General features: G+C 48.7%; 1 protein-coding gene across 6 annotated transcripts in view; it reads right to left on the reverse strand.

Annotated features, from left to right (window-relative positions):
• Positions 1-2,645: 2,645 nt before the first annotated feature.
• mpdz (multiple PDZ domain crumbs cell polarity complex component) overlaps positions 2,646-24,239 on the reverse strand; it is a 41,714-nt gene continuing 20,120 nt past the window's right edge. For 4 of the 6 annotated variants that reach the window (XM_084691233.1, XM_084691231.1, XM_084691232.1 and 1 more), the window contains 27 exons: positions 23,807-24,005; positions 23,140-23,181; positions 21,466-21,561; positions 21,114-21,206; positions 20,685-20,862; positions 19,744-19,854; positions 17,712-17,774; positions 16,398-16,572; positions 14,784-14,980; positions 14,479-14,570; positions 13,807-13,882; positions 13,367-13,447; positions 12,451-12,543; positions 12,250-12,324; positions 11,916-12,102; positions 11,341-11,486; positions 9,786-9,869; positions 8,832-9,025; positions 7,470-7,617; positions 7,139-7,225; positions 6,782-6,875; positions 6,650-6,690; positions 6,447-6,569; positions 5,449-5,553; positions 5,174-5,283; positions 4,360-4,483; positions 2,646-3,939 (listed from right to left, as the gene is read on the reverse strand). In XM_084691233.1, coding sequence (XP_084547359.1) covers positions 3,793-3,939; positions 4,360-4,483; positions 5,174-5,283; positions 5,449-5,553; positions 6,447-6,569; positions 6,650-6,690; positions 6,782-6,875; positions 7,139-7,225; positions 7,470-7,617; positions 8,832-9,025; positions 9,786-9,869; positions 11,341-11,486; positions 11,916-12,102; positions 12,250-12,324; positions 12,451-12,543; positions 13,367-13,447; positions 13,807-13,882; positions 14,479-14,570; positions 14,784-14,980; positions 16,398-16,572; positions 17,712-17,774; positions 19,744-19,854; positions 20,685-20,862; positions 21,114-21,206; positions 21,466-21,561; positions 23,140-23,181; positions 23,807-24,005 — 3,161 coding nt within the window. In that variant the 3' untranslated portion in view covers positions 2,646-3,792. The remainder of the gene's footprint in view (positions 3,940-4,359; positions 4,484-5,173; positions 5,284-5,448; positions 5,554-6,446; positions 6,570-6,649; positions 6,691-6,781; positions 6,876-7,138; positions 7,226-7,469; positions 7,618-8,831; positions 9,026-9,785; positions 9,870-11,340; positions 11,487-11,915; positions 12,103-12,249; positions 12,325-12,450; positions 12,544-13,366; positions 13,448-13,806; positions 13,883-14,478; positions 14,571-14,783; positions 14,981-16,397; positions 16,573-17,711; positions 17,775-19,743; positions 19,855-20,684; positions 20,863-21,113; positions 21,207-21,465; positions 21,562-23,139; positions 23,182-23,806; positions 24,006-24,239) is intronic. The other 2 variants (XM_084691234.1, XM_084691230.1) reach the window with 1 other exon arrangement.

The raw sequence follows: 24,239 nt of genomic DNA on the forward strand, positions 1-24,239 counted from the left end.
CAAACATGCCTTAACTGAACTGAAGAATTATGTAGCTAAAAAATTACTGCAGTTCCGCATTAAAATACACTGCAACAGTTTTTCTTCTACCATGCGGTGTCAAGTCTATGCAATAAAACCCACATTAACAGTCAACAGACTCAGGTGTCAATCCAAGGTGGTGTGACGCATCTCATCAGGCATGTACGCTGACTCACCGCGGCAAACTCAACAGAACGCCTGGTTTCTGTTAGTTTAACCTCTCAATGGCCAACGTGTGGCCAAGCCGTGCTGTGATACCGGGATGTTTGAACAGCTTAGGACTACTACTCGCTTTGCTCTACAGACTAAAGCCACAGGGGTCTCCGCCATTAGTCACTGGTTGAGAGTTGTGTCAAGAGGGATCTTTTTTCTTAGCAGGGCCAAGCATGTTTTATTTGTTAGTCATACCTTTTTCAACACAACTCCCAAATTAGGAGGAGAGGAAACGGAGTTAATTATTAATTTCCAAATCTAATTGGAAATTAACCCCTCTACACCCCTCTTTCTTTTTAGCTTAACATTATCACCTTTGAAATATGATACTTACCGCCCCTGTCAAGCAAAGCATGACCCGTTACATCCGATCTCACTTCTAAAATAATTTTGTCCAACCCAGTCTTCCGCAGTCAGTCTGCAGGGCGGTTAGGTAACCCAAAATCCCTCGGGGCGATTAAAACAACAGGTGTTGGGGATATCTCAGCTGTGTCGCATGTGTCAGGGACAGGGTGCTAGGATGTTGCCTAGTGTTAGCAGCTGCAGGCTAACAATGTTAGCAGCACCATGAGTCATGAGCTGTTCTAATTAGGATACATTTCCAAGTTGTAAATTCACACATTGACACCATCATTGTTGCCAGGCAGACTTCTGTATGGTTTGTTTAGTGTTTAATAATAATGCAGTCAGTGTTGCTAGTTTGAGCCCTTTTTGGTCTACTGTAGCCGATATGCCTCACCTGCTAAACAAGGGTCAGTTCATTGATGTCAGGACCTATTGCCTTTCATTAGTCGTCTTTTGAAATTGGTCTTAGAGGCTTTCTCTAATGTTGAATCGGGTGAATGAACCTTTAGATTACACTTTGATCTAAAGCAGTGGTCGTCAATCCTGGTCTACAGGGCCCACTGTCCTGTATGTTTTAGATCAGTGGTTCTCAACCCTGTCCTCAGGGACCCCCTGTCCTGCATGTTTTAGATGTTTCCCTGCTCCAACACACCTGATTCAAATGAATGCGTCATTATCTAGCTCTGTAGAAGCCTGGTAACGAACATGCATTCGAATCAGGTGTGTTGGAGCAGGGAAACATCTAAAACGTGCAGGACAGGGGGTCCCTGAGGACAGGGTTGAGAACCACTGTTATAGATGTTTCCCTGCACCAACACTCCTGATTCAAATGAGTGGTCATTATCAACCTCGGCAGAAACCTATCTTTCATTTGAGTCAGGTCCATTTGGTGGCTAGTTTGGCCAATGAGGGTGGAGGCTGGAACTATGGAGAGACACCAGTAGAGGTTAGGGCTAGGATTAGAGTTGGCCTGTGATACTGACAAAACCCAAAGGAATTCCATTGGTCTACAGCCAAATCATTTCATCTCTAGCACAAAAAAAAGATGGGGATGTCTTCCTCTCCCTGGAACATCCTCACCTTCACACCCAGTGTCTCTGCTTGCTGTCAACCTGCTCCGTGCATGGGACCTCACAAGCACCGCGCGATAGTCTGAGAAACAGCTGGACCTGTCAACATGGGAACAGCTGAGATCCCTCACGTTCACAGAGACCTCTTTATCTCTCTCTGTCTCTCTCTCTGCACCTAGTGGCACGAACACTTCATATTAAAAAGCACCCTTTGCCCTTGTAAAGGAGTTATGACTGCACAGACAAATTCATAAAGTATTACCTATCTGTTAATGAACTGGCATGGCACCAGCATTCTCTCCATTGAGCGAGACTGAGTCATAGGCCGTCTATAATATGACTTTTTATTCATTTAGAATATGCTTTAACATAATGACACAAAGTTAGAACTTGTGAACCACCCTAAACGTGACCCTGCAGTTCAAAGAAGACCTTTACGTGACTGCAGTCCAACAAGACTATACCCCACAGCTGTCTTCAACATAAGAACACAACAGCATGTACATTTTGTATCTCTCCAACCCATTATTTAAACTGCTGTTCACACGCTACGCCTTTCATCTAAATCTGGCCTGCAGCAAAATACATCTGATTCATACTCTATTGTTAATCCATGTTACCTCATAAATCATCTATCAAGAGGATGTGTGGTACAGATGTGAAGACTGTTGTGAAGCCCTGGGCATTCTCTAACCTGTTTCCTAACCATCACAAGCAACCAATCAGATGGTTGTGGAGAAGAAGTAGAATCAATAGATGTCTTTGGGGTAAACGACACATCCATAATGTGTAGATAGTTCAGTGTTGGGGTGAATAATAATAATAATAATATAGAATAGATAAGCTCTTTGTGTTTTCTTCTGTGGCATTAGAGCAAGGTTTTTATTTATCCAGACCAGACCTTTCATGTTGTTGTGAATACTGAATCTATCACAACCAATACACACAGTGAAAAGGAATATATAACTCTCGTTGAACAAAGACCGAGTCAATAGCTTTGAGTTTGAAGGTCACTTTTAATAATTCAGACAGTGAGCACCTCAATACTGTGTCAAACGCACTAGGTCCAGTACAATACTACGCATGGTGTCTTTCCATTTTTGTGCAACTAGAGAGTATCTGCCTCTAACACATTACACAGTGGAGGGCTAGGTGTTCTTCCTGAACCAGTGACCAGATGAGGAAGTCCTCTAAACCAAAGTTAATGGCTTTTTACCGTGGTCGGGAAGAATTCCCTGTCCTGTGAGAGACAGCTGGTGGGCTTTCTATGCCTCGAATGATCAAATACATTTTAACGACAGGAAATCAAGAAAAAAATAGGTAATACTTTTTCAGAATCCAAATACTGTTACATAATACCTCACGTCATCTGCCGCAGCAGCACTATAGGTCAGTGGTCATCTCATGCACCCGTTCTCCTTTTATCTCTCAGTGAGCCCGAGCTCACAAACACACTCACACGCGTCTCGCTCTCACATTCCTCCGACCAAGATATCGGCGATATCCAACGTTTTTCCCTTCGGACGAGGTGTTCTGCATCACCGAATCGCATCGCTCCAAACAAGAAAGGCCTAACACTTCTACATTTACAAACGTCCATTGTATCTCGGCTTCTTTGTGTGTTTGCTAAAACAGCAGTTGCGTCACAATACAAGTGACGTGACAGTGGTTACAGTAGTGTCAGGCTTAAAGATCGGATCTTATCTAGCAAGATGCCCTGGTGTTGCGCAAAAGGGCCGTTGAACCCCTCGCTTTTATAGTAGCAATAATACAGCTTGTGCACAGCGAGCATCGAAAACTACAGTAGAAAAGATCAGAGCCACAGCATCCAGTGAACACCTCAGTCTACCTGCAGCAAGTTAGCTTGGATACAAATGTGGATCACAGTGTTCGACGCTAGAAAAAGGAACAAAAACCAGCTAATTAGGAAGATATGTCGGTGTGTGCGTTTGTATTCCAAAACATTTTTTGCGTCCTGATGTGTTTGTGTGAATGTGTTTGTGGTAACAGTCTACCTTCGATGTGTTAGCGCAAATATGTCTTTGTGTGTGTGCTAACAGTCTGCATTTTCTCATGTATGTTTGCATAGGTGAAAGGTGAGAATAGGGGAATGGTTTTATGGCTTGTGTGTGTGTGTGTGTGTCTACGAGAGCACAGTGAGGGTGACGGATCCTTTCGTCCTCTTCAGAATGCCCACGGCCTCCTCATGGGTGACCCCATCCAGACTCTGACCGTTGACAGCCATGATTTGATCTCCTCTCTTCAGACGGCCGTCCTCTGATGCTGCCCCCTGCACAGAACACACACACGCGCGCGCGCGCACACTGCAGGTTACCTTCACGGCACAGGAAACACACAGCAAGCTACCTTTATAATAGACTACCTTCATCCTCAAAAGGAATAAGGAAAGATGATAAGATGTGACATACTTTCATTTTTGGATGGGTAAAAGTATATACTATGAACATTTCCAGTAAATATACAGTAGTGTGCAAAAGTCTTAGGCACAATTAAAAGTAAAGCAACAATGCTTCAAGACTTAATTAAATGCAAAGACGACCATTGCCTTTGTGCTAAATTGCACTTTTATACTGCTCAAAAAACAAAAGATTTTACATATAAGACGCCATTCACGTAACACATCCTGCGTGCCTAAGACTGTACTGTATTTTCGCGGCCTTCTATGGTTTTTATTGTGTCTTCGACCAACCTTTCCAAACACGGTTTTCACATATATGGGCAGGTCTCCGTGAGGGCTTCCAAACCCTCCCACGATGCTGAACCCCAGACCATCTGGACCTCGCTCCAGGGTGATGCTCTTGTACTGGGGGGGACTGGGGGACACGGGAACAGGACTGTTACTAGAACCGTGGGGTTGTGTGGGTGTGTGTGTGAACCATTGTGGAAAATGGCACTTTAGTCAGAGGAAGAGCAACAGAGAATGTTTTGGTGTGCGTGTTAGCCATAGTGGAACATAGTACTATTGAGAGAGAGAGAGAGAGAGAGAGCGAGCGAGACAGAGAGAGAGAGAGACAGAGAGGGAGAGAGAGAGAGAGAGAGAGAGAGAGAGAGAAAGAGAGAAAGAGAGAAAGAGAGAAAGAGAAAGAGAAGAGAGAGAGAGAGAGAGAGAGAGAGAGAGAGAGAGAGAGAGAGAGAGAGAGAGAGAGAGAGAGAGAGAGAGAGAGAGAGAAAGAGTGAATATGTATGTGTGTGTGTGCCATTGTGGAACATGGTACTATAGAGAGTGAAAGAATGTGTATAATTGTCCCAATGGGATACATGGTACTATAGGGAGAATGAGAGAGAGAGAGAGAGAGAGAGAGAGAGAGAGAGAGAGCGAGAGCGAGAGCAAATGTATTTGTGTGTGTGCTATAGTGGAACATGGCACTACAGAGAGAGAATGAAAGAGAGAGAGACACTATAGAGAGAAAGAGACTGTGTGTGTGCTATAGTGGAACATAGAAAGAGAGAGAGGCACGACGGAGAAAAAGAGAGAGAATGTGTGTGTGTGTGTGCGTACATACCCTAAGTCATCCTGGAAGATGGTGCTTGGAGTGAGGCCAGGGACCGAGAGACCAGCAGCTGCATGCTCCTGTGGAGGTCCTGTCACGGAGGTATCCCCCCCTGCTACCACCTGGACACACACACACACACACACACACACAGGGGCACTTTTAGGGACAGCTGAGCAGGGCTACTGAGACCTCTAAAAGGAGGAAGTGTATCTTGGTGGACTGCAGTTGGTCTTTCTAATTGGATGGGTTGTTAAGGGCTCAGATGTGTGTGTGTGTGTGCTGACCTGCAGCTCGATGGTTCCTGTGGCGTTCTTCAGCAGGGTCACTGCCTGCGTATGGCTGATGCCCTCAGCCGGAGTCCCGCAGATACTCACGATCCTGTCCCCTATCTGGAGAGGGAAAAGGTCACAACGAGCTGATATCTGCCGTTTGTGTCGCGCAAACCTCGTACCGTATCTTGTTAGTTTTAGGGTGAAAAAAGTCACTCAGAAGAGCAAACGAAATACTGTCCATGGCATCTTGTGAGAAAGTGAGCTATGCAGAGTATCCCACTTCCGACAACTGAGCTCTCCTTGCTGACAACAGAAGCTTTTTTGACCCCTTCGACAACATTTGTATGTCGCTTTGGATAAAAGCGTCTGCCACGTGAAAATCAATGTCAACGTGAAATGTATGTTTTCGGTTGAAAAGCAAGAAATAGCCAACCAAGTCAAGATGGAAGACAGGACAAAACACAACTCGGGAGGGGGAGACTCTGCCTCGAATCTCTGTTCCATTGTTGTCTCCCACTCGATCACAAACCTGTTGTAAGACTTCTCTATAGTCTGAATGGTCTGGGGCGACCAACAGTACTTTACCATTCTCAACTGGGCTTTTGTCCCGCTGAACTTTTATGTCGCCAGGGTAATAGAGGTTGATTTATTTTCCCAGATGGCCCCTGCTCCTTTATTGTCTGCCCCCGAAGGGCCACAATGGTCACCCTGTGTGTCCCCAGACAGAGGAACGAAGCCTGAAGGAGGCTTGACCTTCACCCACCCAGCTAAGAGGCCAGTCTCCAGTCTCACCGCTCCGGCGACGACTGCCACCTTGGAAAGGTCGCAGACAGCGGGATGACACAGGGAGGGGAGCTTTTCTTTCTAAGTCAACTGGGGGTTTATTCGGGGGGGGCTTTTCCGAGCCATTTCGGAATTCATATATATATTTTTTTGTTTTGTTTCTCAAGCAGAGAACAGGATGGCGACTCTAGACTGGAGGGGTGGTCGGGGTTGGTTTTCGAGGGTACCTTGAGTTTCTGTGTCTGTGCGGCCAGGCCGGTGGGGTTCATCATGGCGATGAAGATGGGCACGTCGCCCAGAGGGCTGCCCACGCCGCCCGCTATACTGATGCCCAGAGAGTCAGTGGGGCCCTGGGGAGAGAGAGGCTGCGTTACCCCCGACACACACCCACATCAACAGCGCTTCGGACGATGTTCCTTCGAACACACACCTTGGTAAACTCCACCGCCCTGATGTCCTGACGATCCAGTGCTGTGGGGGGGGGGGGGGACACCGTTTTAGAAAACAATCACACATTGACTTTCAGTCATGACAACGTTGTTGCTGTAGATGTGTATCTTACAGTCCTGGCTCCTGCTACGGTTATCCAGATCTCCATGGAGGCTTCCGGAACCTGACAGGGAGGCATGGCTCGCCTTGTAGCTGCCTTCACTCATCTGTAACAAAATTCAGCAAAATATCCACGCATTTACGTCGTTCTCTTGTTTACATTTATATCCAAGAAAAGGCAAGTGGGGATGTTGCACTGTTAAAGCAGTCACGATATCCAAACAGATCAGTAAAGATACAATCAAAATCCTAAATACTGAAAAAAATACAATATCAGTCTACAACATCTAATATCCAAAGTAGCATTTGGAAGCTCCACAACTCCAGTAGCAGGCAGGAAGGGGGGAGGGGAGTGAGGACGCCTGCTCACCTGACTGCTCTGAGACATCCTCCTTTCAGAGTGGAAGGGCCCAGCTTTGAAGCGGCCCACATCCAGCTTTATGGGCCCTGCGCAGCACTGCAAACACACAACACGTCAACACGCAGAAAAACCCACCACACACCTCACATCTCGCCCACTTCCCAGGGAGGTTCGACGGCAACATTCGCCAAATAGTCCGACAAAACATCTGGCAAAAATAACACACAGTGACCACCTCCCTCGGGTAAATAGTTTATAAATTAGTGTTGGCTCCTTAGTCCAATGTTGATGATATCTCCACACTAACAAAGTGTCTTTGGACGCGTGACCGTGCGCTGACCTTGAGCAGCGCGGCCACAGCCTCCTGGGTGGCGGAGCGGACGTCCTTGCCGTTGACCGCCAGGATCTGGTCTCCCTGCATCAGCCTGCCGTCCCTGTCCACCGCACCCCCCTTCACGATGTCCGACACAAACACCCCCGTGTCACTCCTGGGAGGGGGGGGGGGGGGGGGTCAGAGGGAGAGAATAAACGGGGTTTTCTGACGTGAAATTCACTTTGGTTACCGTACGTGTGTGTGTGTGTGTGTGTGTGTCTGCGAGGGAGTTTTGTCGTTTGTCTTAGACCCTGTTGTTGAATTTTGCGTTGGTGCAGACTTTTATGGATTCAGAAATGCATCCTGCTGCAGCACTAAGCAGTGGTATTTTCCACTGTCGGGGGCTCTGGGAGGCCTCAGTGTCAGCTCCCGGTCGCTACAGTCAGACGAAGACGAGCACCAACTGTGATTATGCGACCTGATCACTCATTTCACGCGCCAAAGGAATCTTTGGCTGTCACAGTTGCTAACCACTAAGTGGTAGCTTATAGGTGTTGTTTTCCATGATGTGTACACAAGCCCAAACACACACACACACACACAAGGAAAGTCACATGAAAACCTTATCCAAACTCTCCTATGGATATTTATCCATTGTCTGTGTGACTCCAACCTTGGTTGGTGTGCGGCAGTTTGAGTTATTCTTTCTCTAGTCAGCAAGATAATCGACACTGTCAAAAAGACTGCGGGGAAGGTCACATATTGCCCTTATCCTTTGTCAACCACGCACCCCACCACACCCACCAACCACACTCAAACACACACTAAAGCCTAAAACCAACAAGCTGGAATCAGAAATAACTCTAAGGGAAAGCAGTACACACACACACACACACACAGAGGGATACCAAAACACCACATAGCACAGTCACGCATGGATACATGAACACAGGGGAAAAACCCGGACACAAACAACACACACACACACACACACTCAGAAAGACGGTAGGGTGTGTGCCGGGGGCGTCCTAACTGAGGCTGTCTCCAAGTGTGGCTGGTCAGGGGGAAGGGCAGGATCGTCCTCTTGACACCAGAGGTGAGAACGTCCTCGAGGCCCTGACAGTGACACGACAAACAGTGACCGATCTAACTGGCCAAACTATGTGGAGGGGAGAGGGCGCTCGTTCCGTATGACCGGGCAGCGCAGCGTGGCTCTGGGTGGACGTATTATCTTTACTAGTCACTGCACGCACTCGAGAACGCTAAAGCAAGCCAGAGGCATCCGCACCTGCGTACTCTGACCGCCGAATGTCACTCCAAACGTTTTGCGGCACAAATCCGTGCGCCCGCATGTGTGTTGTACGCGCGTGCGTGTGTGTGTTCCGGTACCTCCTCCCCACGATGCTGAGCCCCAGCCCCTGGCCAGGCTTCTTGTGGAGCTCCAGGGAGAAGGAGTCCCACATGTCCTCCTCCCTGTACTGCGTCTCGTCCCGGTACACGGCCAGGCGCACCCGCGGCGGCGTCTGACGGAGCACGTTGATGGCCTCGTCGTGGGTCGCCACGCGGAGGTCGATGCCGTTCACCTGGGTGGGGGAGGATGAAAAGGTTTATGCGGGAGGGGGGGGGGGTCGACTGGTAAGAAGCTGGCTTCAAGTCTGGCCCCTATGCGCTCTGGCGCTGCTGAACATTGTGCTGCAGAACATTCCGGATTGGCTTCCCCCTCTAAACGGAGGTTTTCAGAGCTCCTAGCAGTTGGTCTGAAGGGGAAATAGCCCATTAGCTTTAGCGTAGCCACGTACCATAGGCCTGTTCGCACAGCAGAGTATTGTGTTGCTCACGACATTGCTTAGCAGGGACATGGAGGGACACCCCACCCCTTAACCTCCCTGACCCGCCTGCTGAATGCAACAGCTTGGCGAGGAGCCACAAGTGAATTACAGGGTACGATTAAGTCCCAGGCTGTGTGTGTGTGTGTGTGTGTGTGTGTCAGGCAGGCCTATTGACTGGGTTACTGTGACTAACCAGCCCTGTCCTTCCCCCAGTCCACCTCCTGTAGAAAGCCAGGGTTCAAAGAGGGGTCAGCAAGCAGGCAAGCTGACTTCTTGAGGAGACCCTTGGCATAACTCTGTCCCTACCACACACATACATCCCACCACACACACACACGCCAGTTCCAGTCCAGTACCTCTGGATGGGACCAGTCACACACACACACACGCCAGTTCCAGTCCAGTACCTCTGGATGGGACCAGTCACACACACACACACGCCAGTTCCAGTCCAGTACCTCTGGATGGGACCAGTCACACACACACACACGCCAGTTCCAGTCGGGTCCGGTACCTCCAGGATCTGATCCCCAGCCCAAAGACGTCCATCCTTGGAGGCGGCTCCCTCCTCGTACACCTCATGGATGATGATGGCACCCTGGAGAGACCAGCAGAGAGAGGGGACGAACGACAGAGTGGGAGTCAGACTACAGAAAAGAGAGAGGGAGGGGTGTGTGTGTGTGGGGGGGGGGGGGTAGGAAAAAAATGGAGGCCCCCCAAAAAACATAAATGGGTGATGACAGAATGACAGGAGTTTGTAGAGTGGTAGACCAGGCAGACAGGAGTACCAGGATGAGAGGAAGAGAAAAGCAAGTTGACACAGTGCTTTCTCTCTGTATATGTGTGTGCGTGTGTCATTGCAGACTGTGTGTGTGTGTGTGTGTGTGTATACGTGTATGCATTTGAGGGTGCATTTTCTGTGCATAGCAGTGCGTGTTTTTTTTCAGGCGCTCGTCCCAGAAAGTGTGTACATTCACTGCATGTGTGTGTGTGTGTGTGTGTCATCTAGAGGTCAGGGGTGACATTCCAGGCCTGGCTATTGTCTCCTGCAGCAGACAGACAAAGAATAGCTCCTCAGGCCTCAGTGAGCACACCGAATAGAGAGGAGGAGAGGAGAGCAGAGGAGAGGAGGAGGAGAGGAGGAAGAGGAGAGGAGGAGGAGGAGGAGGAGAGGAGGAGAGGACAGTAGGAGGAGGGGAGAAGAGGAGAGGAGGAGGAGGAGGAGGAGGAGGAGGAGGAGGAGAGGACAGTAGGAGGAGGGGAGAAGAGGAGGAGAGGAGGACGAGGAGATAAGGGGGTCCCGACAACATCATAGCCTACATTCCCGTGTGTCTGGCGTTATTTCAGACCTCTTACACCACCCCTACTGCCGTGACGCACAGATCGACCACTAGGTTACTCAGTGGGCCGAACTGCCTTCCAGAATGTCACATCCAGCTCATGTATGAGGTGGTATTCCAGGGCAAAATATTCTCTTCCACATCCTGTGTCATCCTTCCTGAAACACACTCTGGGACCAGACACTGCACAAGAACACCATACAGTACAGCCTGTTCTTCAGAGAGGGAAGTGTTTACAGCAAGCGTCTGTTTGGACGACTCCTTTTGGCATTGTAATGTGTGCTTACATGGCGGGTCCACACTTGAGCAAATCTCTTGGGAACGATCGGAGGAAACCTTTGCGTCTCCGTTCCTCCCGTGACTCCTCCTGCCAGGAGAGGCTTTGGTCGCTCGGCGTAGGCATGTGACACCCCGGTGACACCCCACTTTAACCAGGCGTCAACGTTGAATATAGGCTTTAGAGATCTGTTTTAGGTTCATCGTTTATCTCTCGTATACTGTTCGACTTGTTTATGGTTTACGGAGGATAAAGGATTTATTTTAGAAATGAAGATTCACAAACACCACATAGGGTTTCTGTCAGACCGCCAGAAAACAATACCGGAAAGACCAGGGAGCAAGACCAAGATTTTTAGCAAATGGCCAAAAAAAAACAACAACATGAAATCAAAACAGCAGGGTTTTTTTATAGAGCCAAGTTACCCCCCCGCCCCCCACCTCCTTCCATACCAGCAGAGTGTCACAGCCGCCCACGATGCTGAGCCCCAGGCCAGTGCGGCCCTTGGAGATGTCGATGGTGGTCTCGCAGCCGGGAATGATGGGACAGGTGACCGGGTCTGAGTCCAGTGTGTCCGGGGTGGATGGGCGGCTGGAGCCTGAGAGAGAGAGAGACAGAGAGACAGAGAAAGAGAGAGACAGAGAGAGAGAGAGAGACAGAGAGAGAGAGAGAGAGAGAGAGAGAGAGAGAGAGAGAGAGAGAGGGGGGGGGGGGGGTTACCATCTCGTCCACGGCAGCCTATTTTGCTGAGGGTGGAACCACACCCACCTGTTGAACACTAAGTCACTGCTACTACCACAAATACAATTATACAGCAATAAAATCAGATGCGGCCTGAGCAATTATGTTCTTGGACTTTCAACGTGATAGTACATGAACTTAGCAACTGAAAGACAGCGCGTGTGAGGTAATCTACGCAGTCATGTTTTAAGCAAAGCTTTGTACTTGTTCACTGTGTGTCGTCAACAAGCTTCGGTGTTCAGCCAACATTGCAGCCGACACCCAACCACCTTGACGCTTGACTCACTGCCGATTGGCTCTTCCTCAGGCTGCTCCGTCGCTGTGACCATGGCGATGCTCGGCATGATGGGTAGGCCGGCGGCTATGTCTGAGGAGTGGCTCCCGGAGAACGAGGGAGGGAGGGGGAGCGACAAGTCGTCCTCGCAGACTGTTAGCTTCACCCGGCCTTGGCTCTTCCTCAACAGGTAGTGGACCTGGCACGCCCACAAACATACGACATGTTATGTGTTGGCATTTAGGGTCACCGGTTTTAGCCTTCACCAAATTACGTTTCCTTCTCCTTAGTAAACAAACTACGAATGGCGTTGTGTCCAAAGACATTTCCTCATTTCAGATCGTACCATGTCTGTGGAGTAGCCCAGTATAGGTTCATCGTCCACCGCGAGGAGCCTGTCCCCTGTCTTTAAGCTGCCATCCTAAACAGAGTTACACCGCAGTTTGAGCAAACGGCATGTTAGGTGACGTGGAACAAACCGCCCCAAACACCAAAAGGCCCTAAGAAGTGATACCATCTGGACAGGGTGTTTTGAAAAGGGCTTTACCTTCCCCACGGGTCCACTCGGAGAGATGCTCTGAATCACCAGTCCTCTGCTCGAATCTTCCACACTGAAGGTGATGCCAAGTTCACCCTCCACCTATGGAAAACAGAAATGATTTAGTGACGTTGATTTGAGCTGACGTCGTGGCTGGCTCTTGATACACAGCAGGTGAAGCTTTAAGGATGTTTTACATCCTGGCAGGAGTGAGAATCTAGCCTTTTCACAAATTTGGATCTGTGCTTGATCTTTTTTTCTCATAAATTAAATTTAAAAACGGAAGGGAAGGGGGGGGGGGGTGTAGGGCAGATGTGTGTTTCAGCTGGTGGTTGGACCATATGCCGCCCTTCTCCTGTCATCATATATACTACATAATAAACCATGCAGGCAGACAGGCAGACAGGCAGACACACAGACAGGCGCCAGCAATCCCATCCAGGTGTTTTGGCTTTCCAACCACCTGTTAAAATAGGATGTGTTGCTGTCCTCCTCGTGGTCTCTTCCTCTGTATTTATAACCGTCCCCTCTGCCTTTCCCTCTCTTCGTATCAATCATTCAGGTGCCTGGGAGGTTTGTCTCTCTCGTCACTTCCTCAGCAGTCTATCAGTGTCGTTCTCTATCTCTCCATCTCTCTCTCCTTCACCGAAACCATAACGCGAGACGCAGTTCCTATCCTCCGCGTCTTCAGCCCCTACGCAATTCATCACAAATCCCTCCTCCCAAAGTCACGCACTCAGAGCTGCCAATCGGCTATGACAGATGTCGCTCTGTCACGGTGGCTCATGAGCTTTGTTCTCCGGGGCCCCCGGTGTCTCCGTCGTGGTGTCTCCTGGACGACGGAGCGCGTTCCCGGAGTGGGCGGGGGGGGGTGGGTTACCTGGCCGTGCTGAGGAGCCGCGCAGCGCGGCGTGGCGTGCCTCACCTCGGACAGAACGACGTGCCGAACGTTTCTGAACGCGTCCGGGTCGAGTGCGGCGGGGGGATTGGAAGCACATGTTTCCAGCTGGGAGAAAACGGGGGGGGTGGTTAGACACAGAGGTCACATGCTGTATCTGGGTGTGTATCTGTGTGTGTGTATCTGTGTTTGTGTGTGTGTGTATCTTTGTGTGTGTTTGTGTGTGTGTATGTATGTGTGTCTGTATCTGTGTGTGTGTATTTGTGTGTGTGTGTATCTGTGTGTGCGTGTATTTGTGTGTGCGTGTATCTGTGTGTGTGTATCTGTGTGTGGGTGTATCTCTGTGTGTGTATGTGTGTGTGTGTGTATCTGTGTGTGTGTGTATCTCTGTGTGTGCGTGTATCTGTGTGTGTATCTGTGTGTGTGTATCTCTGTGTGTGTGTGTATCTGTGTGTGTGTGTGTTTACCTCTGCGTGGGGCTCCTGCGTGTCTCCGTACTCCCTCATGGGTCCCACGGCCATCTGCTCCAGAGCATCCGTGTTCCTGCCGGGGAAGAGGGGAGGTCACAACTCAAGACGTAAATCACCTCCGAGGGCCCCCTGACACGGAGCAGGGTCCCTGCTCAGAGCCTCTGGCCTCTGGGCTGGACCACGCTCACTCAGACCCTCGCTGCAGAGGTCAGGAGGAGGGGAGGGTTATGGTTTGTTCCGGTACGGGCGTTCCGGAGTTCAAGGCAAAGTTCATGAGCTCGGGGCTTGACCTCACCGATAAATCTATAGGGATTGGATAGGATCGCGTGACTCAAATTTGATTTGTGTGTTTGTGTAGCTGGCTCCCTGGTTTTTTTTTAAGAGGGGGTTCTTGCGAAGCGCTGGGCTTGGTCGGTTGGAGAAGTGTTGTGAAGGCCTGGGAGGAGCCTGAGTGAACCACACAGATCTTCAGGAGACACGAGGTAATATGGTGTGCAGAGCACTCGTTAAAGCCAAGGGTTTTCCTGTCTGCTGTTGTCTTCTGGTGCAACAGCCCCCTCTAGTGGCCTTGGAGGGTAATGTAGTCTCACTCATTGTCCTGTGGTCATGAAGGTTGTCTCAGGGCACGCTGGGAGTGAAGAACGTGTCGAGCTAGGTGGGGAACTGTACCTGATGAAGATGATTTTGACCTTTGACGGAGCGCTTTTAATGATGGAGGAGGCGTTTTGGTGGCTCCGCCCATACAGGATCTGCCCGTTGATCTGACGACGGACACAACGCACAAATACTCCATGTGAACAATTTGAATACAAAAAACGTCCCTGGCAGTGTTCAACAGACGGCAAAACGAAACGTTTGGCCGACAGCTACGCGGAACAGAACCGGCCAAGTGTCGTTCACAACTTCCAACGGGGTGGACCCTCCGGTAGGGCTGTCGTCACGACGATACACGCCCCCCCACCCCCCCCACTCACCTCCAGCAGCTCGTCACCGACCATCATGCGGCCGTCCCTCCCCGCGGCCCCGCCCGGGTCGATCCCCACCACGAACACGCTCATGCGGGCCCGGTCGCGGTTGCCCGCCAGGCTGAGCCCCAGGCCGGCCCTGCCCTTCTCCAGCTCCATCACCTGGAGGGAGCCTGGGAGACCTCCGTAGCGCTGGTGGATCTTCCCTGCGGCAGAGACGGGGAGACAGGGTGCGGATAAACACAGAGCTGGAGACATGTCGGCATATGAGACACACCGTGGGTCTAAACACCTCGTTTGGGTGGCACTGAGGTTTTTTTTTTTTGCGATGCTAATGCTATTGTACCTTTGCTGGTTTTTATTTCCGGTGTTACTTTTATTGTTGTTTTTGCCCGTACTTTTAATCAACATTTGTTTGCATTTCCTTTGTTTTTATTTGTATTTTTATACCAAGGCTGTTGCCTTGTCTTGTTGTAAGAATTAATTACCCAGAAGGACCCGCGTTCCATTGTGCATATGACAAACACATCCCATATGACAATAACACTGCACCCAGACTCCCACACAGTGCTGTTACACAATCCTACCATACGCAGGCCTACTCCGAGGGCACAAATTAAGGACAAACGCAGTCGATGACGAAGCCTAAGAGTGGCTGTCTGAACCTCTCTCTCCCCTCTCTCTCCCCCGCGTGAGTCAGATGGCTGCTTTCAGCGCCAGTCCCTGGTGTTCCGGGCCTCCTGCCACCAGCGTGCCATCAGTCCTCTACTAATCTCCTCCATGCACCTCTCCAGTCCCCACCTCATCAATCTTATCCCTGCAGGACACACGCGAGCACACGCGAAGCAGCTTGCACGCATATGCACGCACGCACGCACAAAGCAGCATGCACACACAGACGTATACACACACACATAACAGTTGGCATTCACACACACACACACACACACACACGAGCAGACGTCCAACTTTTACACAGCACCTGGGGCCTTGACGGAACACTAATCCTGTCTAATTCGGAAGAGGTTGGAAATGTGTCCTTCCGTGCTAACCTGGGGCTAGGTGAATGCGACGCCCTCGTCTGGTTCAGCTTTCAGTTGATGAAAGTGGAGTCTGTTTTTGCGCGAGTCCTAAAAGCAGGATTACTCATTTAACTGACCGAGCTTTGATCTGTGGACCCGAGGCAAAGTAAGCTTTCTTATACAGTCGGTCAACTTTGGATCAAGGCTGTTTCTCTGACCAGCACTAGGTACATTGAAGACCGAGACTGCGTTGACCATTTCAAGCACATTAAGAATGTGACATGGGCGCCCTCTGGTGGTGGTTTGGTGATAACACACTAAAGTGAGAAAGCTTGAAACCAGGCTCATCCACCGCTCAACATGCTTAGATCACCATCTCATCATCACACTGAACACTTTGCGAAGTGAAACTTGGCCCAGGGTATCGATCAATCGGATTTCTTTGGACGTTCAAATTTTTTCTCGCGTTCCGTTCATTTACACTAAATCTCCTGTCACTAAATCTCCACGGAGCTCACGAAGGTGACCCCGCAAGTTCCTCCAGACCCTAGCTAGCTAATTGCTAACCTCAGACGTCGACCGCTCACGATGCAGTACTCACTCCGGCTGTAGCCAAACTCGTCCTCCTCCTCGTCCTCCTCCCCCTCCTGGGGGACTCGGTCTGGGATCTCTGGGAGCGTGTCGGTGTCCGTCTCTCCCACGTGAGGAACCACGGGGAGGGAGAGGACGGGGGTGGGGGTGGGGGGAGACACCTTCCCATGCTCTCTGTTGGGGATCTGGGGGGCCGCGGGCCAATGAAAGAGGCAGATCGAGAGGAGGAGGTGAGGGGGGGAAAGGCAATTTGGTTTTTAATTAATGGCTTTTGCAGATGCACTCCTTAGCAGTTCAAACACTTAGTTTGAGCTGGCGAATATCTTATTTTAATTTGGTAGAAACTCTTTAGTAACACTCCTTTAAAAGACATAGAAACAGCATGTCAATAATAAATAAAATAATGAAAAATAATTAACAAGTAAAGCACTACATTCTGGCTTTAGTTCAAGTCAAACAATTGTCCATCTGATAACATTCAAATGGACACTTACCTTTCATAACAAATGATCAAATAATAAATCAGGTATCATTCACTTGAACTTGCATCCTTTTAAAATGATTAAAATGCCTTTTGCATTCAATCCATTCACAGAAATCCTTCGCAAAACATTTGATGCATGCGATTCTTGCGAAACGTCGATTTCCATGCCAATCCCATTCGCATCCGCGATCGGAAACGACATAACACAGAAAAGGAATAGGACACGGGGGGGGGGGGGGGGTTAGCATGAATCCGTGTACAGCATGTGCAATATACAGGACATGTGTATATTGCGAGAACATACTGCGTGCTGTACGCTGTTCTCTCGGGGAGAGGCCATCCTGCACACGCAGACATGGGGACCAGAAAGGTTGAGAACAGAGCACGACACAAAGACCCACAAACCTTAAACGGAGTAGGGGTGAAGGGATTAGTTGGGGAGAGACGGAGGAAAAGTCTACTGTGACTGTCAACCTCCTACAGAGAACAGAGACAAAGTCAGCAGCGGTCATGAAGAAGACACGGAGGACTCTACATCACACGGGGGACGTGACGACATAGAGACTAGACACGTTCAGACATCTTGTCTGGGAGGCTGAGACACAAATGTGACCTCAATCAGGTTCCTAAGTGTATTCACATTTACAACATGTAGGGCAAACTCTATTCTTGAAGGGACATCTGCTTTTAGTCAGTGGGGCAGCCCCCGATACTGACCCGCAAACATGAATATACATTTCTATTTGCTACAGGTGTGCCCCCCAAGAATTTGGTTTGAATTTACTACCATAGCAAAAACTTGCAGATGTTGACAATTCGCGGAGCGTAGAACGTACAAACCTTTTCGCTATTGGCTTTGGCCACTGCGGCAGCTCTCTCCTCATTGGTGTTCGTTGCTGATGACTGTCGTGGGAGAGAGGGGCAGAGTCTTACAGGAGGAAGTTAAGGCAGAGTCTTTCAGGGTGACCCATCGATATCAAAACTCAACACTCCAAGCTTCATCACTGGCTGCCTAAGAATTCATTAACTGTTATTCTGCCTAACGGCTAGCAGCCACCTTGGCAGTAAACAGCGTGGTTTGTGGTTTAGGGTGCCAGACAAAATTGCTTTTGTTTTGACTGTTTCTCTTCCTCTTCAGCTCTCTAGGAGATTAATTCGGTGGAGCGAGAGAGGCTTGAAACCGTGTAGCGCTGTTCGGCACCAAAGGAAAACCTTGAGCGCTGGGGCGGGGATGAGAGAGAGCGGCAAGCACTACATAAAGCATCAGAGGTGAAGAGAGACAGGCGCAGATATCCACCACAGGCACTCACGCACACATACATACTGGATATATACATACATAAACAGACAAGACAGACACACAGCTATACAGACTGTACACAGACACACCACGCATATGTATATACAGGATATGTATATGCATGACTGACACGGTGCATACAGACGCGGAGAGGCAGGGTGGAGGCAGCGGTCTAACCTGGGGCAGGCCGGGTAAGAGGCAGGCTGGGGAGTGATAAGAGGCATGAGGGCCGGACCCCAGCAGGGGCGCTGGGGGCAGGAAGGGCAGGGGCGGCTTCTAAACAGCAACACAGAGCATCAGCAGCAGACAACGGCGAAGGGTACTTAACGAGGCACGGGGGCCTGAGACAAAATAGAATCGGGGAGAGCGCGCCTGGGAGAAGAAAAAAAAACGAAAGAGGATGGAAACACCTCCGGAATTATTTAAAACGGCGACTGACAGTTAATTAAAGTCCTGGAGGAGGCCATCTTTTTTGAGGAATCAAAGAAAGAGCTCCGACTCTGAAGAAGTCCAACTAAATGTTTCAAAAGTATCCTCCAGGCAAATTTTGGATTATTCAGCACACGCCAGAGAAGAGAGGGAACTCGTGAAAACAGCGAGGGCGTATCATTAGTCAGCAGGTAGGCCCCAGAGACTCCATATTAAAAGGCATTACAGATGTGCCCCAGGCACTTAACCTCTCTAACAATAAAAACACGCTTTCCCAGGATGCACCACCGACTCCATTTTGCACACTGACTGTGAGGGATTTCACAAAGAAACTACAGGCGGTGTCAAGAGGGACACAGACCGACACGGAGTCTGAGGAAATGTGTGAAAAGAGAGAGAGAAAAAGAGAGAGACAGGAAAAGAGAGAGAGTGGAAAAGAGAGAGAGTGAAAGAGAGAGAGGGGGATAGAGAAAGGGATGAAGAGGGTGAGAGAGAGAGAGGGAGAGAGAAAGAGAGAGAGAGAAGGGGTATAGAGACATTACCTGGTGTGTGCGGGGTGACAAGCGTGTTAAAGCAGTGCTGTGCTTCTCTATGACTGGAGATGGAGCAGGGCTATAGAGCGAGTCAGGCTGCGAGGCAGAGGGAGGCAGATAGAGGCTGAGGAAGTTAGTGAAGGCCGGTGTGGGAAGGGTTAGGATGAGGACGACACAGCCATGCATGAAGATCGATCTGATGTGAGAATTTCAGGAGGTATTACGTGGCCGAAAGCTATTTCTCAAGGAAACTGGTTAGTCATGGTTCCTGAAAGGCAGAGGGGGCTTTCAAACATTTAAAAGCACAACCCATGCAATGTTTTTCAATGAGAGTTCTGCAGACAAAATCTTTGCTATGGACCATAACACACCTGAGAACATTTTTTAGCAGACAACTCTACATGAGGTGCGTGCAATTGGATTTGAAAGCCAACTCCAATCAAGCACTATCTGGTGGGCATGCACTGGGTTTCGAAACGAGACACTCGCAGACACACAAACCCAGTCCGGATATCCTACAGTCGGGCAATCCTGAAGCGAAGTCTAACGCTACCACAGACGATTTCAGAGGGAGGATGGGAGTGTGTTAGTCTTCTCCTGGAGGTCTTACTCTGGCCCGGTGGATGATGCTCTGGACCAGGAACACCACGGGGTTGGCCGCCCTGCGGATGGCCTCCACCGCCTGCTCATGGCTGGCGTCCCTCAGGTCCACCCCGTCCACCTGACGGAACACCAGGTCCCAATCAGACATTTCCATCTCACCCCCTCCTGTTTGCGCGTCGCTTTGGATGAAAGTGTAACCGTTCGAAGGAATTCAATGTAGTGTCGTGTCCAATGTTGTAGGGTTGAAATGTGGCCTGGCATGTCTGCATTTGGGACTTGTGGCGGCCGGTGTCTACTGAATATTGTATGTGCTATCAGTTGAGCTATCAGACCTGTGGTGGCTCGCTGACAGTTACATGACCTGGTGCCGCAATGCTGTTTGTCAGATATTGTCTGCTCTGTGCCACAGCTGGGCCTCATTAAAGCGCAGCCTTAAAACAGGTTGTTTTGAGTTTGCCTGACTGAAGTCGAGCTGAAACTGTATTTCGGGAGTATCTTAACTTCTGTATTGTGAAACTTCTGGGTGAAACAGGATAGATAGGCTGTACATAACGTTGGGAGGAATTTGACTTGACCATGACAAACACTCCAAAACACACCAACGTATCATAGTGTTGCTTGCTAACTGCAGAATCTTAGCTGTATGCTGCTCGAAGTTGAAGATTGATTGATGGGGAGATGTCATGATATTATTGGTTGGAATTTGTTGGTTCATAGTTACTTACGCACCCATCATATTCTGTATTTTAGGAAGAAAATGGGTTTTTTTTAAAGTTGGGGGGGAAATTCAGCCGGAGGGGTATATAATGTTAAATAGGTGTATATTAAATGTACTTTTGTACACCCTACATTAAGACTGGGGATTTGATCTAAAATGATTTTCAGTTTGACTGCAAGAGGCCTCAACAAGGGCGGCATCATTTCTGGAACAGCTCGATGGCGCCGCACCTCCAAGATCCGGTCGCCAGTCTTCAGGGTTCCGTTCTGCCCGGCGGGGCTGTCCTCCAGGATGTGCTTGATGAAGATGCCCCTCATCACCTCTCCGTTGCTCAGGCGGCTGCCCATTCCCCGGCCGCCCACGATGCTGATGCCCAGAGACTTGCCCACCTCTCGCAGGAGCTCCACTCTGAGGACGGCCAGAGACAGGACACTTCGTACAAGTAGTCGGATGGTCTTCTAAGCTGTGCTATGCTTCACAATCCAATCAAATCAAATAATGTGCAATTTTTTTACCTAATATTGATGACTATCCAGGATACAGATACTACACTATTCAGATATTTTAACTAGAAGTGTAGGCCAGGGAACAGTGAGTGAGTGTGCACTTCCTGTCAATGGATCGCCAATCTCCTGTTTGACTTCCTACTTCCTACTCACTTCCTGGGCTGGTTCCAGTTGGTGTAGGAGCTCTGGAGCTCACTCTCCTCTCCCTCTCCATCCTCTCTCTCCGGGAGCTCGGAGGCAGCTCTCCTGGAGATGTCACAGCATGATTAAGCACCTCAACCTCAGTGAAACTAGTCATGTCATCTTATTTATCTTAATGTTATTACGATGATTCTGTTGTTTTGGCGATGGAAATGGGACACAAAAGATTACAGAAATGAAACATGTCAAATTCAACTTGAATAACCATTGTTGTTCTTCCTTATTGACAATGGCGTTTGTGCACCACTTGACCTGCACCCAGCAGGTGTGTAAAAGGAGAGGTTTATTCTCCGTGTAGACAGACCTTGAGGCCCGGGATGGGTCCAAAAACACATCCTCTTTAGGCTGCTCCAGGCTCACTTTGTACTCCTCCAGATACTCAGCAGGAACGTAGGTAATGCTGGGAGATACACACACACACACACGCACGCACTAATGAGTCAGATTGGCTTGCCTTTCCTGACAATTGCTTTCACCATGAACTGTGTCATCATCACTGGAAATATATTTCCCCCCAAAAAACGCCTCTCACCACAAATAGGTGACATGAGAGTTCACCTTGAGTGCAGGGCCATGTCAGTGTTCATCATTAGGAACGACACTATTATTTACCAGCGCATTAGGCTTGAGGAGCAGAATTCACACGCAACCACATATGACAGCAACGGGCCTTTTTACAAAAGAGCGCTTTATTTATTCATGACTGTCTCGTTTGCATTCAGTACCTCTCCCGTTATCTTCTTCCCTGTCCAATTTAAATGTGCGTATAATATTGCAGGAACTGCGCGTGTATTTCTCAGGGAATGCATTCTGTCTATCAACAGCCCAAGGTGAGCTGTCAATGAATAATGGAGCGACCTTTCTGGGTAAGTTTTCAAAAACAGATGTTTGCCTCGTTTATAAACGTCTGGCCCAATAAAGTTTTTGTGAATTGAATGAGGGTTGAATAGCCCTTCTCCCAAAAGTATGTGTCATTGAATCTTGGAAGGGACACGGATTCGAGTAGCATGTGTGGAGAAAATTAAGAATGTATTAGTAAATAAATATATAACAACAGCCAGGGTCACTTTTGTAGGTTTTGTTTAGAGCAGTTATTCATTGGAAGTTGATTCTGCAGAGCACACCAAGTACTGCACATTTGAGCAAGGATGACAGATTTCAAGGTGATGAATTCATTCTCGTTTTAACACTGACATGCAAACCAAAGAGAAAGCTGGACTCAAAATGAAAAGATTCAAATGATTGAAAACAGACAGGAGAGAAAAGGAGGGTTGGTAAGTGATGGAGATCATGCAGGATAAACAAATGAATTAGTTAAGTCATTCATGATCAACATACATATGGACCTGCAAGCCTTCAAGCCACAGGGGAGAATGTTAAAGCAATGTTAGAGGCATGTCACCATAGGTTAGTGATAGCATCCAGTGGTAGGTTTATCCAGATTTGTTGAATGTGCATGAGGACTAAATTATACTGTAATACATATGACACATCTATGCACATAAAACCTAATGCGAGTTTTGCTGATGTAAAAAATAAAACCTCATAAACATAAAAAACCTTGAAGTATCTAGGCGCCCTGTTAATAAAAGCAGCAAGCTTTATTGCTGGGGTTTGAACTAACTGTATTTATCTGGATAAATCTTCCAACAACAGGAAACCGCTGATATGACCTTGTTGAATGAGAGTTTGTTGGAGAGAGAGAGAAATAGAGACACAAAGACGGGATGAGGGACAGAAAAGGAGAGGGAGAGAGATATGGTGAGAGAGAGGGTGAGAGAGAGACTGAGGATGAGAAAGAGAGAGAGGTTGAGAGTTGGGGAGAGAGAGAAAGAGAGAGAAAGGGTGAGAGAGAGAGAGAGAGACACAGAAAGCGAGAGAATGAGACTGAGAATGAGAGGGAATGAGGGAAAGAGGGGAAATCATGGCTGGTTTTGGCTGCACACCTCCAGCGTGTGAGTTAGCCCAGCATACTCACACATAAAACGGGCACAGATCGTCCTCGGGTGCACAGGTCGATCTAGAACGTGAAGAGGTTTTTTTTATGGGCCATCGCTTACACACAAACACAAACAGCGTAGCAAGCGGTTCTCATATTGAAAGGTATTGGATTAAATTATGCCACAACCAGCCTGATAGGCTATCTCAGATTTACAGTGAGAAAGAAACAAGGGAAGTTAGAGGAATCGATGTCCATTGTTAGTTACTTCATTTTGTTTATACCCAGTTCGATGTAGCTAATGATTTCAGCATGAACCGTAAATAAACCCTTTCTGCCTTCTTTTGATTTATCTCCTCCTTTCTTCTGTGAAGATGAACTTTGTTCAGTAGGTGCTAGGTTACATCTAGCATGCAATTGAGGGCAAAACGCTGATTAAACATCATTAAAACGACACTCTACAATTAAAGATGGAAGGATGAAAAAACTGAGTGAATACAGTGTTCTGCAATATATATATTTTTTAAATCAACTCTCAAGCATTTTTGGGGGGGGGGTGCCAGGCTCATGAATGATCAACCGCCCTTAAAATGAACTCATTACATAAAGAATCGCATGCGGCGAGGCGTGCCTGCATGTGTGGCAGTGCACGTGTTTTTGCAGTGGACAGTAGACGAGATCACAGGGCGTTCTCCAGAAGCCTTACCCCAGGTCAGGTCCGATGAGGGAGTGTCTCCGCAGCATGGCGCGAGCCTGGGCATTGGTCATGTGAGCGGTGGGCTCCCCGTTGATGGCCAGGATGAGGTCTCCCACCCCCAGACGGCCATCGCGGCTGATGGAGCCCCCGTGGATGATGCTTCGGATGAGCATCCCCATACCGTCCTTCAAGGCACTTACCGTCATCCCTGAAGAAGACCAAATATCAAGACCCTTATTCCCGTTAAGGACTGATTCGATATTCTCATTTTGTGATGAGTATCAAACTCTGCCTAAAATTGGGATAATCATTAGTGCGACACGCATTGGGATACTAGAAGTTAAATTAAATTGTAAATTACTTGACATGGTACATTTAAAATAGCAGTGGTCACGATAAGTAAGATCACCAAAACAGTTTGAAGGAGTTGAGAAATAATTCT

The sequence above is a fragment of the Hypomesus nipponensis genome, chromosome 25 (genome assembly GCF_054491055.1).
Source record: "Hypomesus nipponensis isolate SF chromosome 25, ASM5449105v1, whole genome shotgun sequence".
NCBI lineage: Eukaryota > Metazoa > Chordata > Actinopteri > Osmeriformes > Osmeridae > Hypomesus > Hypomesus nipponensis.